Source organism: Musa acuminata, chromosome BXJ3-8 (assembly GCF_036884655.1).
Source record: "Musa acuminata AAA Group cultivar baxijiao chromosome BXJ3-8, Cavendish_Baxijiao_AAA, whole genome shotgun sequence".
Classification (NCBI taxonomy): domain Eukaryota; kingdom Viridiplantae; phylum Streptophyta; class Magnoliopsida; order Zingiberales; family Musaceae; genus Musa; species Musa acuminata.
In genome coordinates this window covers 46,968,776-46,985,136 of record NC_088356.1, presented here as the reverse complement: position 1 = coordinate 46,985,136, position 16,361 = coordinate 46,968,776, and the positions used below count along the sequence as shown (strand labels likewise).

The 16,361-nt window shown below is 37.2% G+C and overlaps 1 protein-coding gene across 1 annotated transcript; it reads right to left on the bottom strand.

The window, feature by feature from the left end:
* Positions 1 to 424: 424 nt before the first annotated feature.
* LOC103996063 (uncharacterized) lies at positions 425 to 8,602 on the bottom strand. The gene is made up of 5 exons (XM_009416873.3): positions 7,589 to 8,602; positions 4,498 to 5,155; positions 2,181 to 3,558; positions 1,996 to 2,085; positions 425 to 830 (listed from the first exon to the last, which is right to left on the bottom strand). The coding sequence occupies exons 1-5, from the start codon at positions 8,265 to 8,267 to the stop codon at positions 471 to 473; spliced, it is 3,165 nt and encodes a 1,054-aa protein (XP_009415148.2). The 5' UTR covers positions 8,268 to 8,602; the 3' UTR covers positions 425 to 470.
* Between the last annotated feature and the right edge of the window lie 7,759 nt (positions 8,603 to 16,361).

Here is a 16,361-nt window from a genome sequence, read left to right as displayed (position 1 = left end):
ATTAGAACCCAAGTGTGGAGTAATAAGAAAAAGGATAACAGATTGGTCAATATGATTAAAATTGAAAGCTCACAAAGATTAAATGTATACATACCATTTCTTTGCCAAAGATAATGTGCATATGCCCTGCAAAGACATCCTCCGGACTCCCCTCCCTAATCCATAGTGAATGAATCAAATAAGAAGCTTAAAGAGCATGATATGTTTCCGACAGACAAAGACTGTTAGTCATCAGACGAGTTGCCAAGATGGAAGTACCTGATACTGCTTCAGCATGCCTACGTTTTGGCTAAGTCAATCCAAAACATACAAGGAAAAGAAGATAGAAGCATATATAAAACCCAGTTTTTGGTTGTGGACTCTCATCTCTATAGAACTTCAAATGGAACATAACAGGTGCATATATGGCAAGCAAGCAATCAAATAAACATGAACTTGAAAATGGCATTAGCAAAGAGATAAAATATTGTTCAGTGTGTATTTTCAGGAACATTATGTATCCGACTTACATTCATCCTGCACTCTTCTGCTATAACCTCACAACCTTGAGTACTATTACCATGAACAGTAGGACCACAAGGGAAATCAGATTTTTGATCCTTGGCATCACCAGGACAATCAGAGTCCTGTACGACAGTGATGTCTCCTGCTTTGATGTGATCAGTGGAGTCAGCATCAGTTTTCTCCAAGGAAGCACAGTTAGCACCACCCAGTACTTTCCGGTTAGCAGAAGCTTGTGGAGACTCCTTTTCTTCAGAATATACAGGTGCCGGTACATGATGTTTCCTGTATGCCTTTCCATTTTGCTGCTGATACAAGAACATAGCCCTCTGTAACCACGAGAACAATAGAACTGATCAATTTTCAGCCACAACAATTTCCATCAGAGTTAATTAATAATCTGGGTCACGCTGACTCTTGTATAGCCTAAAGTACAAGTATTTGGAAAGAACTAAATTCTTATAGGGCTTAAAATGGGTCGAATACAGCCATGGCTATGTGCTAAAACGAAGCCCAAATGTTCAAATATGGTACATGAACACAGGACAATATTATTAACTTCTGACTTGATACTAATACTCTTTTTAGTTATTTCATATGGGATATGTTAATAAAATAAGGATATTAGAAAATTCCTAAATATGTAAGCAAATCTGTTAAACGCAGATACCAAGAGTCTCGTACAAACTGGACGTACCATAGATACAGTTTTGGATTGGACTTAAGGTGGACAAGGATGCCAAGTTTGCATGAATTGGACATGATGCAACTTAACCAAGTCACAGTATTACATATCAATCATATTTGTTGGATAAAGAAAACTTGTAGAAAAGATAAAAAAGAACATGAAAGGACAGGTGCATCACTTATGTATAGAGAATAATCAATCAGGCAACACCTATCATTGAATAAATAGACCTACCAAACAGATGTTGTACTGTGTATATGGTCTTGGATGGGACTTAAGCTGGAGGATGAAAAGTTTACATGAAATGGATATGATGCACCAAAACTTAGTCAAGTCAAAATATTAGAGAGCAATCATATTTCCTGGATAAAAAAATTATTTATATATAGAGAAGAAAAGGAAGAGTAGGAAAAGGCTAACATATCTTTTATACATAGAACAATCAATCAGGCAACATCTTTCCTCGTATAAATATAGCTAAGTGTAAGACTTGGATATATACTTGAATACTTAGATATCTCAATACTGATAGATTTGAGACTCTCTGAATTTAAATCTGGAATCCTGGATAGCAAACTTTGGGTATTAGTACGAATATATAATCTCATAACCAGCACCATACATATACACAATGTGCACCCAAGCCAAAGTTGGTACTTAAGAAAAGAGAACAAAAATTCAAGGAGTATCTCTTCTCAAAAGAAGCTAGTGGAGAAGATAATCTTAAGCATTATTTATTTTGTCCATAGCTATCCATACATATCTTCGAATAAATAAAGCAGGAAATTTCATTAAAGCAGCTATACCTTGAAGACAATATCTTTTGCAGATGGAAAGAAAGAGTTCAAGATAGAATTTGCGCTCTTCATTTTCACTATGCTGCCTTCTTTGTTAGTCTGAAACAGAATGCAGATCAACAGTAATAAGCTAATAAAAAAAACCAAATAATCAATTTTATTTTCCTTTTTCTTAGTATGTAGATATTCAATACCTGGATGCTTCTGTAAGTAGTCCAATTGCATGCATCATTAACATGTAACGTTCTCAATTGGGATTTGCACCTTTTGTACAATTCTGAACCTGCAAGAGCTGGCGAGATATCTATTCTTGAAAAGTAATTGACGAAACAGTTGGATATTTTATCTCCTGGCACATTTGAGGGCTCATGTGTCTTCTCAATTACATCCTTTTGGGGAGACTGAACAGCACTCTTGACAGGCAGTGTATCACTTGATTGTTTTGCTCCAGTGCTTCCAGTAGGCAAACATTTTGATTGGGTTAGTTCATCAGTAAGAGAATGTCTCAACAATTCCCTTTCTTTGTTCCACCTATCAGAACCCATTTCCCAACCTCTACTGCTCTTTAGCTGACTATTTTCATCCCATTCTGGCCTCCCATAGGTCTGGGATTCATCCTTAAACATGTCGCTGCTTCCATCCCACATTTGCATGTGAGGATGGGATAATTGATCGACTGGATTGTGCCAACCAAATGGCTGGCAATGACCAGAATACCTCACAGCCTCATCATGCATGTGATAAGAAACCCCACCATGGGTCAAATCAATAGGTGGTCGAACACCAAATAAAGGTGGAGCTGGGAACGGAGACATGGCTGGATGAAATACAGGAGGTGGACCATGTTGTAATGGAACAAAACCATTTGTAACTGGAAAGGGCCAAGTTGGGGCACCCTTCCATGCGTTTCCATGCCCTCTTATGAATCCAAGATCATCCATCCTTTTATAACGATTAGAAGATTTGCGGTCGGTACTCTGAGCTCTCTCATCATCTTGATATGGGTCCAAGACTGCTGGATAGTCAACCCCAGACCTCACAGGCAATGGAGAGGGAAGGTGGTTAAATGAACAGTCAGAAACATAATCACTTCGATTAATAGATGATGAACCAAGGGTTGACTCCCTAACACAGACATCAGCAGGAGATATGTCATTTATGATTGGCTTTTCCAAAGCCGACTCTCCTCTGTCTCCATCTTTGGAGCTACTACTCCTCTGCCCAATTTCAATATCAACGCATTGCCTGGCAAATCTCTCATACTTCAAAGGAGATCTTTCTGAAAACCGACGATTAATAATAGCTGAAGAAGATCTTCCCTTCAACTGATTTGGTGACGTATGGGCATCTGATCTCGGAGTCCTATTGCACTTTGAAGAAGCAGCAGCTTCTGCAAAAAGTTCACCAGAATGGATGTCATCCTTTAGGGTTTGCTTCCCCGATCTAGTAGCAGAAATTTTGTCACGAAGTCCAGAAGAAATGGAACTATCTCCTTTAGAAGCTGCATTAGGGTAAAGTCTATCTTCAAGAGCTGACTCACTATGTGCAGATTCTGCAATCTTTGAGATATTCCTGAAAACAAAGCCAGATCATTAACACAGGATACTAGAGATTTTCATGGAAATCTAAAGGAGAACACACCAGGCTAGTCTGGCTTTATTGCCCTCATATGCCCTTAAGCCCAAAAGGCCCAAGTAGGATAAGCCCAAGTCCTGCCAGGAACTGAGCCTTATTTTCTATGGTAAATCATGCAAAAAGCAGGCAGAGGCTGCTCTTGAACTAACGTTTCATGCTTGGTTCAGGTTGGAAAAAGTGTAGGCCAAGGTCTGACTCAGCAGGTACAGGCACATTAACTATTAATCATTAACCACCAGGAAACTCGTAATCAGGATAGCAACCACCAGATTACCATATATCACCTGATCATAGCTATTATAAGGAGCAGATAAACATCAAGAATACGCTGTAATGTCCGAACTATTAGATGTCAACTACATGTATCTATTCCCAAATAGAAAATATAAAATGCAAGAAAAAATATTATAGAAAAGATATATGCTTGACTATTACAATATGGTAGCTGCATGTATCTCCAGAGGTATTAGCTTGTCTAGACAAGTTCGAAATAAGATTAACTGTGAGATAGTACCATGAAGTTGATCTCTTTTTTTTTTTTTTTTAATGAAACAAGAACTTGCAAAACAAAACATCTCGCTGATAGTACCGACAACTTAGACAAGTACAGCTCAAACATATTGACAATCTTTATTTTCAAATGCGTAACTCCAAATCCCTCATGTGCTATATAGTTACAAATGACTTTGCATGTCAAATTCTAAAGGTTAAAAATTTATGATATGTGATACTGACTTTTTATGTTAGTTTCACCAATTATTATTTAAATAAACTATCCAGAAAAGGTTGTGCAATGGCAGAGCCAATTGTCCATGGTTACTATGTTTCAAAAGAATAACTGAAGTGGCAATGTAGAGATCAGGAAACAAAAAGCACCTGTTAAGATCTTTAGCAGCACATGTGCTTGAGCTAATGGAGCTTTTCAGTCGGTGATTTCTTGGACTTGAATTAGTCTTCTCTGGTTGCTGAATCTCTGACCTAGGTTTATCAGAATGTGAACCAGTTTGACTGGTAATCGATGCATTTTTCTGAAAAACTTCACGTTGTTCCTTTGCACCTCTGGGTTCTAGGTCACTGTGATCCTTTTCATCAGAATATCTATTTCTTCCCCTGTTATCTTTGAGCTTGGTTTCATGGCCATCAACATAGGAAGTCGCATCATGATCAGCATCCTGAAGTTTAATTCTTTTATAATGACTCTCCAGAGGTTTGTTTTCATCTCTAAGGTTCCATTTGTCAGATCTATTGCTGGTGTGGTCTTTATCTGGACACTCATCATGGTACTTGTCATCACGATGCTTCTGATCCCTGTCATCGTCATCCCTGTATTTGCCTCTGTACTTAGCATCTTCATGCCTTTCATCTTTATAGCTTCTATTTTTACTACGATCATCCATAGAATACAATCTCCTATCATCCGCATGTCCACTATCATCCAACCATTTCTCTCTGTCTTCAAAGTCATCTCTTCTCCCTAGGTGTTTCTCAGGCTCCTCTGTCTCAGCACTGCGAAAGATATATTGTTCTTGCCTTTCTGTCACCATATGGGTAAAAGATTAAAAATAAACAAATTAATGAATTCAGCAAAGCATAGTAGAAACCACCAGTAAAGCAAGCATACGATACACAAATAGTATAACAAACCAATGGTACATATGATAAAATAGTAAAAATATGACACATGATAAACAAAATCAGAATGTCCAGAATGTATTCTAAAAAGTTATAAAGATTTAGATGAACTAAGATTTGGAACTTTAAATGAACGAAAACCTGAAAACTGTATGGATTTGCATGACTATCCAATAAGTAATGATTAAACTTCAACTTTAGTCTACTTGATGACATGATTCAAACTTTACGAAAAAGACAGCCTTTCAACCTCCATATGATCAAAGAGAGCAACCAATCTAAAAGTTGTTGTCTTTAAATCTCTTAAAAGGATTGGACGTATCATCCACCAGCATTACAGGCCACAAACCAAAGTATTATAAACGGTAATACCAAAGCCTATTTGGTTGACAATTAACCACTTGCACTTCCCCCTGTCGTCCCGGCTTACATACAGGTGCTAAAGAGGTACCTTTTAGGAAGGGGTTTTGGCTAGTTCTACAGAATTATCCTGAACATCACTAGAATGAGATAAATAATCATCTATGTACTTATAAGGGTCTAAATGAGATGGCATAACTTGCAACAAAAAGTACAAATATATAAGAACTTCACTATTCACTGTATACTCCGGAATGTTGTCCATTGCAACTACATAACACATCTCATGACCAACTTCACTATGCAATCATGCAAATCATTTCAATTCCATGTGACACACCGCCAAGAAAATTTTCTATCTAGCCAACAGTGATGAAATAGAAGTCTGAAACTAGTCAGCAATGTGAAACCATGGAGATTAAGCTTTGTTTAAAACCATCCAACAGCCCTCAAACACTTGTACGCCTTCCCCAAGCCGATAAGCCAATCCAAAAATCTTCAAAGATGAAATACCTTATTTTGTTACATATTGCATATCGAGCAAGTAGTGGAAGAATAAAGACAACCAAAATGTGGTAGTTCATAAACGAAATACTAAGTTCCAAACTAGTTCATTAATGTTGGAAAAGCATTGTAGGATTACAATGTTGAAACACCACTAATCGAGGTAGTTTTCCCTAGAATTTGTCCTTCCCAATAAAATAAACTAATATACTTTGTTTACATTTTAGCTCCAATGCATAGTCTTAAATAAGCTCATTAATGTGATTCTCAAGGCTTTTGTACCAGTATAAAGTGCAAAAATGCCACAATGTACACAACAGTTTATCATTAAAACTTCTTGAAAACAAAAAACCTACCAATCAAGATAATAGATAATGCATCTCACCATTCAAACCAAAACATTTCAACTCCAAACTCGTAATATTACAAACTCCACATTGTCCTCCCAACCCATTTTGGAATCAATTCCTGATGTTTACAGATTATGTGAATTGTCTCTCTGTCCAAAACCGAAAGTCAGGCAAAGATAATTTCCAAACCAGAAGTAAAGAAACTTCCACCAACCTAATACTTGACATCCACCCACCTAAATCTTAGGAAACTACTTTTTCTGCATTCTAAGATACTTTTCTAGAATCAAAGTTTCATATTCTTATGATAGACAACCAATTATTTTCCCATGGCCAATTCAACTCTAGACTGTGCAGGCTCTAATTTTTAACATATTATCATATTATTATGATAGACCACCAATTGTTTTCATATTTTTATGACACTTCCTCCTCCAGTTCGCCTATAATGTGGAACAAATCAAAAACCCTAAAAATAGACCATTCAGATGACTCAAATCTAAACAAGAAACCCACCCACAAAATCAAAGATACCACTTCTTACCAGTCATATAAAATCTCCCAAGAATATGATCATATCATGACATGTGATATTTGCCTTTCCGTCTTTCTTCTTCTGTATCCTCCACTATAACCTGGATGTACCCCTAGTAAACTCTATCATTCCAACAAGTTCTTATTGGGATCCTCATTTTGCTCTGGTCAAATTTCTTCTGTCCTCTTATAGTAGAAGTTGTCATAGAAACATTTGAAATTTTCTTCAGAAATTACCACAAACAAGCTTTTATGGTAAAAAGCCATAAATGCTCTTATAGTAAAAAGCATTTATGGTTGCAGAAGCTCAAGAAACATGATCTATTGCTGTAACCATTTTTTCTCATCCATCAATGACCCAAGCTACTCAGACCACAGTCATGTTGCCAAGCAAGAATTGATGCATAAAACTTTTCTACTTGCTCAACCATTTTATGCAGAACTAAGCTTGACACAGTTTAAACAATACCATCTTTTGGTCGCAGCTGTGAAACAACATGTTTTTCATGGATAAGCCAATTTCATTGATGCCATAAGGAATAGCCTAATAAGAAAGCTCAAGTACTAACATGTTATGGTTACCTTACCATTATTTGTTGTATACTTCTTTGAAGTGAGTTCTTCTGTGCTGCCACCAGACTTAGGACCATTTTTTCTACTATGCTTATCATCATACTTGTCATGCCTGGAATCTTGGACCTCCCTGTCCTTGATGGTGTCCTTCTCTATCCTGTTCCTAGCCCTTCCATCCTTATACTGACTACTGCTCTCCCTCCGATCTGCACCTCTTTCAGACTTGTGCTTGGCCGAATCATTCTTCCCACCAGAATTCTCATCTCTTTCATTTGAACCATCATGCCTTCTGCTAGACCTGACCTTGGAATCAGCAGTCAAAAGCTTAGACCTTGAACTCTTATCCAACTCCACGGGCCCAAATTCCTCACACTTCGACCTCTTGTGGTCACACTCCTCACCGCCATTCCATCGATCAGCAACTGCCACCTCCTCCGCCTTTTCTTTCCGCTTCTTCCCATGCTCCCCAGAGGCATCCCCATTGCTAGTGACCACCAGCTCTTTCCCGGCATGTTCGTGCGAGGATCTCCGCTTCTCCGGCTCCGGGTCTCTGGAAACCCTAGCACCAGAGCTCGCGGTCGGTTCCTCCTCCCTGATCCTCCTCTCCCGCGGACTCCCGTCCTCCTCGGAATCGGACAGATCTCTCGAGTGCTTGTGCAACCGGTGAGATCTATGCCGTGAGCTCCGCGGCATCTTCCCCGTCGAAACCCTAATTCCAATTATTTTCCGCTCAAGCGATCGGAACCCGCCGACGAGCAAACAAACTCCTTCAAAAAAAGCGCATTCCGCTAGATCACTCCGAGGACCGATCAATCTCCGAGGAATCCCAAGTCGGGCGGGGCTACCGATCGAATGTCTCGGCAAGATCGAATAAGAAGAAATCGCCAATCCGCTCCAAGGAAGGGGAGTATATCGATGGGGGAAATAAGAAGGAGAATACAAGGAAGAGTAGGAGGAGGAGGGGGAGGAGAAGGAGGAGGCGGCGGTGGAGCGAGGAGCGACCGGGGAAGTCGAAGGAAGGAGGGTGGCAACGGGGCTCTCACGGATAACTTGAATTAAATGGACAAAACTGCCCTCTGCGCTCGTGCGGCCTTCGAGTCGCTTCCGGGTGGTAACAACAACGAATTAGGGGTGAAGTGGGGATTTCGGACATTTAAGAGGACTCTCCAGTAGGTCGAAAGAGGACCCTTTTCCACTCGAGGAAAAACCGTCACAGGATAATTAACTAGCACCATGTTTTAAGACCCGCAGGGCTACCTGTAAAGTGATTGGAGAAACAGAACGGGTCCCGCGAACACCTGCCTGTGAACTTACCGTGCCCTTCGGAGTAGGCGAGTACAGTAAGAATCTTAGGATTTCAAAGCGGAGGAAGAAGAGAGACCGAGTGTACGTGCACTAATCTTGACGACACGATGCGATAATTTTATTCCTTTGTAGCTGGAGCGTGGTTAATAAATATATTCAAAATAAATTAGTATTTTTATATCATATTAAAATATAAAGAATATTGGACGATTTATTTGAAAAAAAATCTTTTTTAAAATTTTTCCTAAAGGTATCATAGTTTTTAATTTTCCCATTTAGTATTTTTTTCTTTAATATCTTAAATTCCTAATCGTTGTCACATTTTCTTTAATATCTTAATTTTCCCTTCACTTTGTCATCTATTTTCTCTTATTTCTTCTCCAATATCTTTCTTTCATCCTCGTAATAGTATTCTCTTCCTTGATCTTATCTCCTCTGTCGTTTTTCTCCACCTGCACTCTCAACGATATGCTTTGGAAGGAAGATATCGATGAAAAAACTTCTCTATGGAATATGACAAGTCAAGTGATATGAACACGAAAAAAAGAATGAGAATAAGTGAGTCTAATTAGATGATAAGAGCATATAGGGCAACATGAAGACGAAAAGGGTCGAGGGTGGGGGCACAGAAAAGTATGAGGTGAGAACATGAAGGGGCAATGGGCTAGAAGTAATGATCGACAATGCTGACCTGAAAGAAGCGATGACGATGACGAGGGGCATTTAGGATATTTGATAAAAAAAGCAAATGAGAAAATAAAAAAATGAGGCTTTTTTAAAGAAAAAATCTAAAAATATTATAAAAATAATTTGTATAATATAATGAAAGAAAGTGATGAGAGAGTAACAAATATGATGAATTTTTTTTATCTTTATAATAAAAAAATTATATTACTAACGATCTATCATGTAGTTGCCAATGTAAAAGGTGCAAATGTATCAAATAGGAAAGGTATTTTTGGTGTCAAAGAGGTTTAATGGTGTCGTAATTGAATTAATGTAACTTTTCATATCTATAATAAAAAAAAAAATCTTAATAGCTCTTAAATTTATGGTTCTATGTACTAATCAAATAGCCAATACAAGATAGCTCTTAAATATCATGAAGTGAGCATGATGGCAATTTCTTGAGTGACTCAACATTTGCCATCTGATTCTATCAAATTTCTAAGAGACCGTGGATTTAATTTTGCCATAGAAGAATTATCATCATAAATCATAATCTACCATTGGCTTTCCAAAGTAAGTGCAGACAAAAAAACAATGAATGTTTTCTTTCATGATCAGATCAAACAAAATAATATTTTTCCTATTATATTGTTTTTCTTTCGTGATTCAATGATTCAATCAATAAAATAATCCTTTCTTGTCACATATTACCTGGTGAGATGTGCTCAACTTTGCTGGTTATGGAGGTGTCAGAACAAATATACTTGAATTCTCACTGAAAAAGAACTGCAGAAACATGACCCTACAAATTTATAGCAATCATGGAAAGTGTAGTAAGCTAGCTGAAATCTTATGCATGAGAGTATCACAACAAAATAAAGGCACAAAAGAACAATCTTGATCATGAAGATGAAGCAGCAAAGACTAGTGCACATAGAATTCTCCATTTACTCTGTTACAGATACAAGGTTCAGCAACCTATGAACCCTCACCATCTTCCTGCAGTAGCTAATGGAGCTTGTTCCAGGTTAACCAGCCCAACCCACATGTAGTTCTTCTAGGTTTCAGCCTGTATAAGAGCAGCTGCACTGATACTATTTGTATTGATGCAGACCAGAACACTTGTGTCAGATCTCTTCCCAATTTGTTGCTTCCAGTGCACTTTATGCAATGATCAGTGCATTAAATATCTTTCCCTTCATTTCTTTTATTTTGGATGGATTCTTGGGGTTCTCAACTAGCCAACAGAAACAATGAGGATGAAAGAGAGATGGGAGAGAGATAGAGAGAGAGGGCCATTTGTTTATAGCATCAAGGCAAAAGGAATGACCATTTGAGAAGGGAAGGAGTTGATGGGCTCTCCAATCACCTCAACGACCACTTGGGTATGCTATCTTAAATCGAACCTTTATGTAGTTCTACACCAAAGTCAACTCATCATCCATGAGATTTTGATTGGGTTCCAGAGCTAGAAAAGGAGATGACTTTTAGTAAACTGTGATTCTGTAGTGAAAATGTTTATTTTCTGATGATGATGAGCACATCTTTAGAAACATTCATTGGTGTTCTCACAGATGAGAAGCAATTCTGAATTTTTAGGTCCTGCGCACAGATTACTACCATGCAGCTATAAGAAAGACATGCTGCTGCATCTTGCATTGTGGTAGTTCTTCTCCTAAGCTGAGAGAGTGCTCTAATTGCAGTTGTGGAGACGATGAGTAGATGCAGCTGCAACTATTTCTCCTGAGATCTAAAGCTTTGGGTTAAACAAAGCCTAATAACTCTAGAAGAAGCCCAAGAACTAATTAGCTTTTGACTAAAAAGAAATATCCTTACCTGAGAATGCACTTCTTTTTGAAGGTATGCCAAAAGATGTAGACCTCTACGCCATCAATTGAAATCATATATTTGATGCTTGATATAGATATCGAAAGAGACTCACCAATATAACTCATAGGAAGAATTTGTTACCTAAAGGAACTCAAATTTGCTTCGACTGTCAAAATATGATACATTTTGTAGCAGTTGCAATGGATCCTTGTGTGGATTTCCAAACCCATATTTAAGCACAAAGATGGTCAAACTGATGCAAAAATCATCTAAATAAGTCTGTTTTCTGTCAATTTTACATTTTTTATAAGAGATTGAGCTCATCTCTCCAATTCTGCTTGGCACATCTGATGGCTGAGGCAGAATAACACAATCTGGATTCATAAAGTATGAATGTTTCGGCAGAATCATATTGAAGTCTCCACCCTCTTATAGATTGATGCAGGTTGACTAAAGGCCAATTGCAGCTAATTAATCCTTAACTGAGATCCCAAGACATTCCCTCAGATTAAATATGACATGCCTCCTCGATGAGGCTAATCGACAGCGTGATGAGACATAAAAGAAGGCTTTATGTTTGTTAGCTTTGAATTGTCTTCCATTTTTTTTCTGTTGGCATTGGTCTCAGCACTAGATATCATTGTAGAAAGATAAGTTCTAGACACTTATATTAGATTCATGTTTGTTGTTTTGTCATGAATCTGAGGCTTGACTTTGGAGTTTTCCAAGGCAAGAGAATGGTGGTTTGTGTTCAGCTCAGGAATAAGAGGAGCATGGGAAGATGGCAATTACCTCACGTATTTCATGTTATTCAAAGATCATGGATGTCATGTTGGTTGAGGAAAGACTTGGATCTTACAATCCACAACTTCACAAAGATGAAAGATTCCATGTCTATCTACATTTGTTTGCATTCTGTGTTGCCAAATTGTGTTTGAAAAGTTCAACTGTATGTGCCAAGTCAAAACAATTTGATCATAACAAAGTAATAATATCCTTCTACATTCAGAATGCAGAATCCATCTCAGGTATATATTATTGTTATATTAGAAAAATGCATGGTGGATGAAAGCAACATTTGCTTTCATGAATCTTCAGAGTTGCAAGTGGATCTCTATTAAAGAGGTACTTCTTATGGGTCATATAGATCATGGAATAAAGTCTAGCAGGAAATAGGAAATGAAATATGGCTTGAACAAATATCTGCAAGAGCAATCATGTAACCAAAAAAATAATTACTTATAAGGAGTTTCATTTCCTATGGACTAAACCTCAAGCTATTTTCCATGGCTTCTTGTAGGAATGGCTGAGCTGATGCTGGTGTTATAACAAAGAGAGAAGATCAAGAGTTCTTGATCACTGGATTGGTCTCTTACAATTATTGCATGATTTATTTTTCCAGATGAAACAGAGTGGAGAATTATCATCAATTTTGGTACCAGAGAATGAATCTGCAAATCTTCTATGCAACTACTTATATCAAAGAATCCCACCCAATAGCCTCTCTCGTAAAGTTGATCACTGGAAGCTTGTTAATTTCCTGTCAGAAAGAAGAGATAAACTCATTGATTCTGCTGCTATACTGAAACAAGATAGGGGAATGTGTGGTTGTCAGGCTGACTGATATTTGTCTTGGAAAGTAGCATGTAAGATATTAGCTCTTTATTTGTCTATGCCCAAACCTTGTATTATCTATTCCAAGAAATGGATCATTCATGCCTTTATTTAAGGGAAGTCAAACTCCTCCATGCTTCTCAGATAAGTTTCATGTCCACTGACCACCCATATGAAGCTGTAGCTTGCTTGCTAGACTTGGCTACAAATCAGTTTTGCATATGCTTTCATTATCAAGTGCAAATGTCCTCTTTTCTCACTAGCAAGTTCATGCTGCCATAGGTAAGAACAGCCATCACGTTAATGCATTTAAGACCTGAATTGACTTTCTATACATTAAAAGCAAAGAATCAAAAGTGTTGAGTAGTTGTATAAGATTATACCCTGCATTTTACACCGGACATTATATTTATATAACTTGCTTGAAATCTACATTTAGTGGGAGGCTGTAAGTTTGTAGATAACACAGAGCATTAAGGAGCTTTCATTCTTGCAAGCTTTTCATGCGAGTTTTACCTGAACATGCTTCACAGTGGGGAATTCCTTCAGGTGAAGAGTACTCTTTGAACTAAATTATATTCATCTACTGGTGTTTACATGTATGGTATGATCTAAACAACTCTTTCAGCTGATATGTTTTGATTGCTGCTTTCTTGAAAGCAGTGAAACCTGATTTAGTAGGTGTTGTTGCTGGTTAGATATATGCTTCAAACAGCAAGTTGTGTCCATTAAATAAGAAGATAGTCTTACAACAATGGTTTCTGCTACTAAAAAGGAAGTCAAAATGTGTTACGCAATGCACAGGAATTGCATAGGAAGTTTCCAGCACACAGAAATTGGAACCTTAGAGTTTGATATGCCAACCTGATGATCTGAGTCTTGGTAGAAAAGAAAGGATTCTCTCTCTCACACACACACAAGTGAGAGATCATGTCAGAAATTGATTTTCCTTCCCCATGTGACAATCAATGCAGGATGATTTCTGTGATATTATTCTTCTCCAGATATGTGTGATAAAATGGGCAGTTTTTGTGTAACTTTTTCAAAGTGCAAAGTTTCATGCTCTGTCAGAAAGTGCAAATACTGTAATACTTCTGAACATGGCTGCATCCAAAGAATTTAGAAGGAATCCATTCAGAATGAAAGGAAAAGAAACAAAATATGATTTTTAAGGAGATAAAGAGAACTGTATCAACCAATTACTTTTAACTTTTTACAGGAATCCAAACAGAAAACTTTTTCCATGATGATGAAGACCAACCACTTAGAATCTGATTGATGAATTATAAGAAATGTTACCTGGAGAAGTAAATGATTGAGAACAATTTGTGTTTGTTAGGAGCATAAAGATATGGAATTTTCATGGCACCCTATGAGTTGATATTTAGATGTTTGGGAGCTGCTGCAGAAGCAAAAGGCTGGCCATGGAAAACCTAATACAGCTATGAAATCCTACAACTTTCTAGAGATGGTATTTAGAGATCATTTTACAGTAGACATTTAAAGGTTTAGAAGCTCATGCAGAAGTAGAAGTCTGATCATGGAAAAGCTCATACAAATATGAACTTGTATTGATAGTTAGAGTTTAGAAGCTCTTGCAGAAGTAAAAGAGTGGCTATTGGAAACCTCATATAAATATGAATTGTGCAGAAGCTGTTGCAGGAAGGAAAGACTGTCATCTGCATTGAGATCAGACAAGAGCTAAAGAATTCAGATACAGCAATAGGAAGGTGTGCAAGGAACTCCTACCTATGTCAACATCATCTAACAAAGCCTGTTGGTGTTGTGTCCAAAGATGGTTTTCAGCAAGGTTTGATGGAATCAGCTGGGATGTCCCCATCTCAAGCATCCTGAGGTCAAAAGCTACAAGCTCATAAAGGATCTGTACTCTTGAACACTGAATCTTGTTTTCCTTCTCACTTTATGGATTTGCTAGATCCAATGGTGCAAAGGTACCCTAAAAAAACCATTCTTTATAAGGAGATAAAACAATGCATGCAACTCAATTCCTAGCATTATTAAAGTACATAGGGATCTCATGCTTTATTGACTTGGTGAATTTTTTAAGAGAAATGGATTTGATGAAAAATAACTTGAAAAAAAACAATAAAGATTAAGTGGTGTTATTGTCTTAATACCATTGACCGTGACTCGGCATGACTTGGTTCTAGCCCGAAAGTGCAAGCTCGTCTTGATAGCTCACGTGACGACTATGTGAGATCGTTGGAGTCAAAAAAAGATTCGACCAAAATGATCCTGAGGTGACGATTGAGTATCCCAGATTGCTCTCGAATTGGCCCAAGGTGAGTCATAGTCTTCTCGAAGTCTTGGAGATGAGTTAAGGTATGCTTTGGTTTCTTTAGGAACCCTACACAAGCAGTTAGCAGCGTTGGAAGGATTTCTCGACCCAATCTCTCTGATTGCAAATTAAGTCTCACGAGAGTGTGAACAATAGAAATCTTTGAGTCTGATGCAACCCACATTGATTGAGGAGTAGGCTCTTGATCCCGTAGGCTTACAAATGAATGATAGTCTATAGGCTTGTGACCCCATAGGCTTATAAGTGAATGGTAAAAGGTAAGATTTATATATAATTTAATATCATTGATTCCACTAATATGAAATAGATAGGAATTAACATAGTGAAAATGTCAAGTGACTAATCTATCCTCAGCCGTCACCATTGAAATTTCTTAATCACCATCTTAAAGGTTTTTTCAATTTAATAATTATTTGGATGATAGTAACTTGGATACCATCTCCACAAGATTTTTTTTAAATATAATATATCTTCGAGTTGTAAAGAATAATAATACTTGGGCACTCCAATCTCTCACTAAACTAAAAGGACAATGACGATTAAATATTAAATTTTAATAAGAAAGGTAAGTTAAAAATTACAAATTAAATGATTATGCCATCTATCATGAGCTTAATAATGAGCTGAAATCATATCAAAAACAAAAGTTAAATATATAGCAAACCAAGGTTTATTAGCATGATATTCTACGGAGATGTGGACTAGGATACTCGTACGGTATGCTCAATATAAGATCTATTTTGACAAGATTGATCGGATAATAATTTATTAATTTTTAGATTTTTAAGTTTCTTTTGTCTTGATACATATGGACGTATCAACACACTATGTTATATCGATCTATAAAGACATGTACTACGTCTTATCAACCAACTCAAGTATTTAGACATAATGACAATGATCGTTATCTTTTAAAAAAATACTATTAAGAGTACTAACAGTATCTATAACTTTCAAATAGTAACAAAGAATTAATATTTTTATATCTTGTGTTAAGTGGATTTATAATTTTCACAAACACTGGTTAAGGTTAAAAATCTGATTTGATG

Excerpts from the sequence above, each read along its gene's own strand:
- LOC103996063 (XM_009416873.3), bottom strand. The coding sequence starts at position 8,267 with ATGCCGCGGAGCTCACGGCATAGATCTCACCGGTTGCACAAGCACTCG. Across the intron at positions 5,156-7,588 it reads GAAGTATACAACAAATAATG|AAAGGCAAGAACAATATATC; the intron begins GTAAGGTAACCA and ends ATATGGTGACAG. Across the intron at positions 2,086-2,180 it reads CTACTTACAGAAGCATCCAG|ACTAACAAAGAAGGCAGCAT; the intron begins GTATTGAATATC and ends ATTCTGTTTCAG.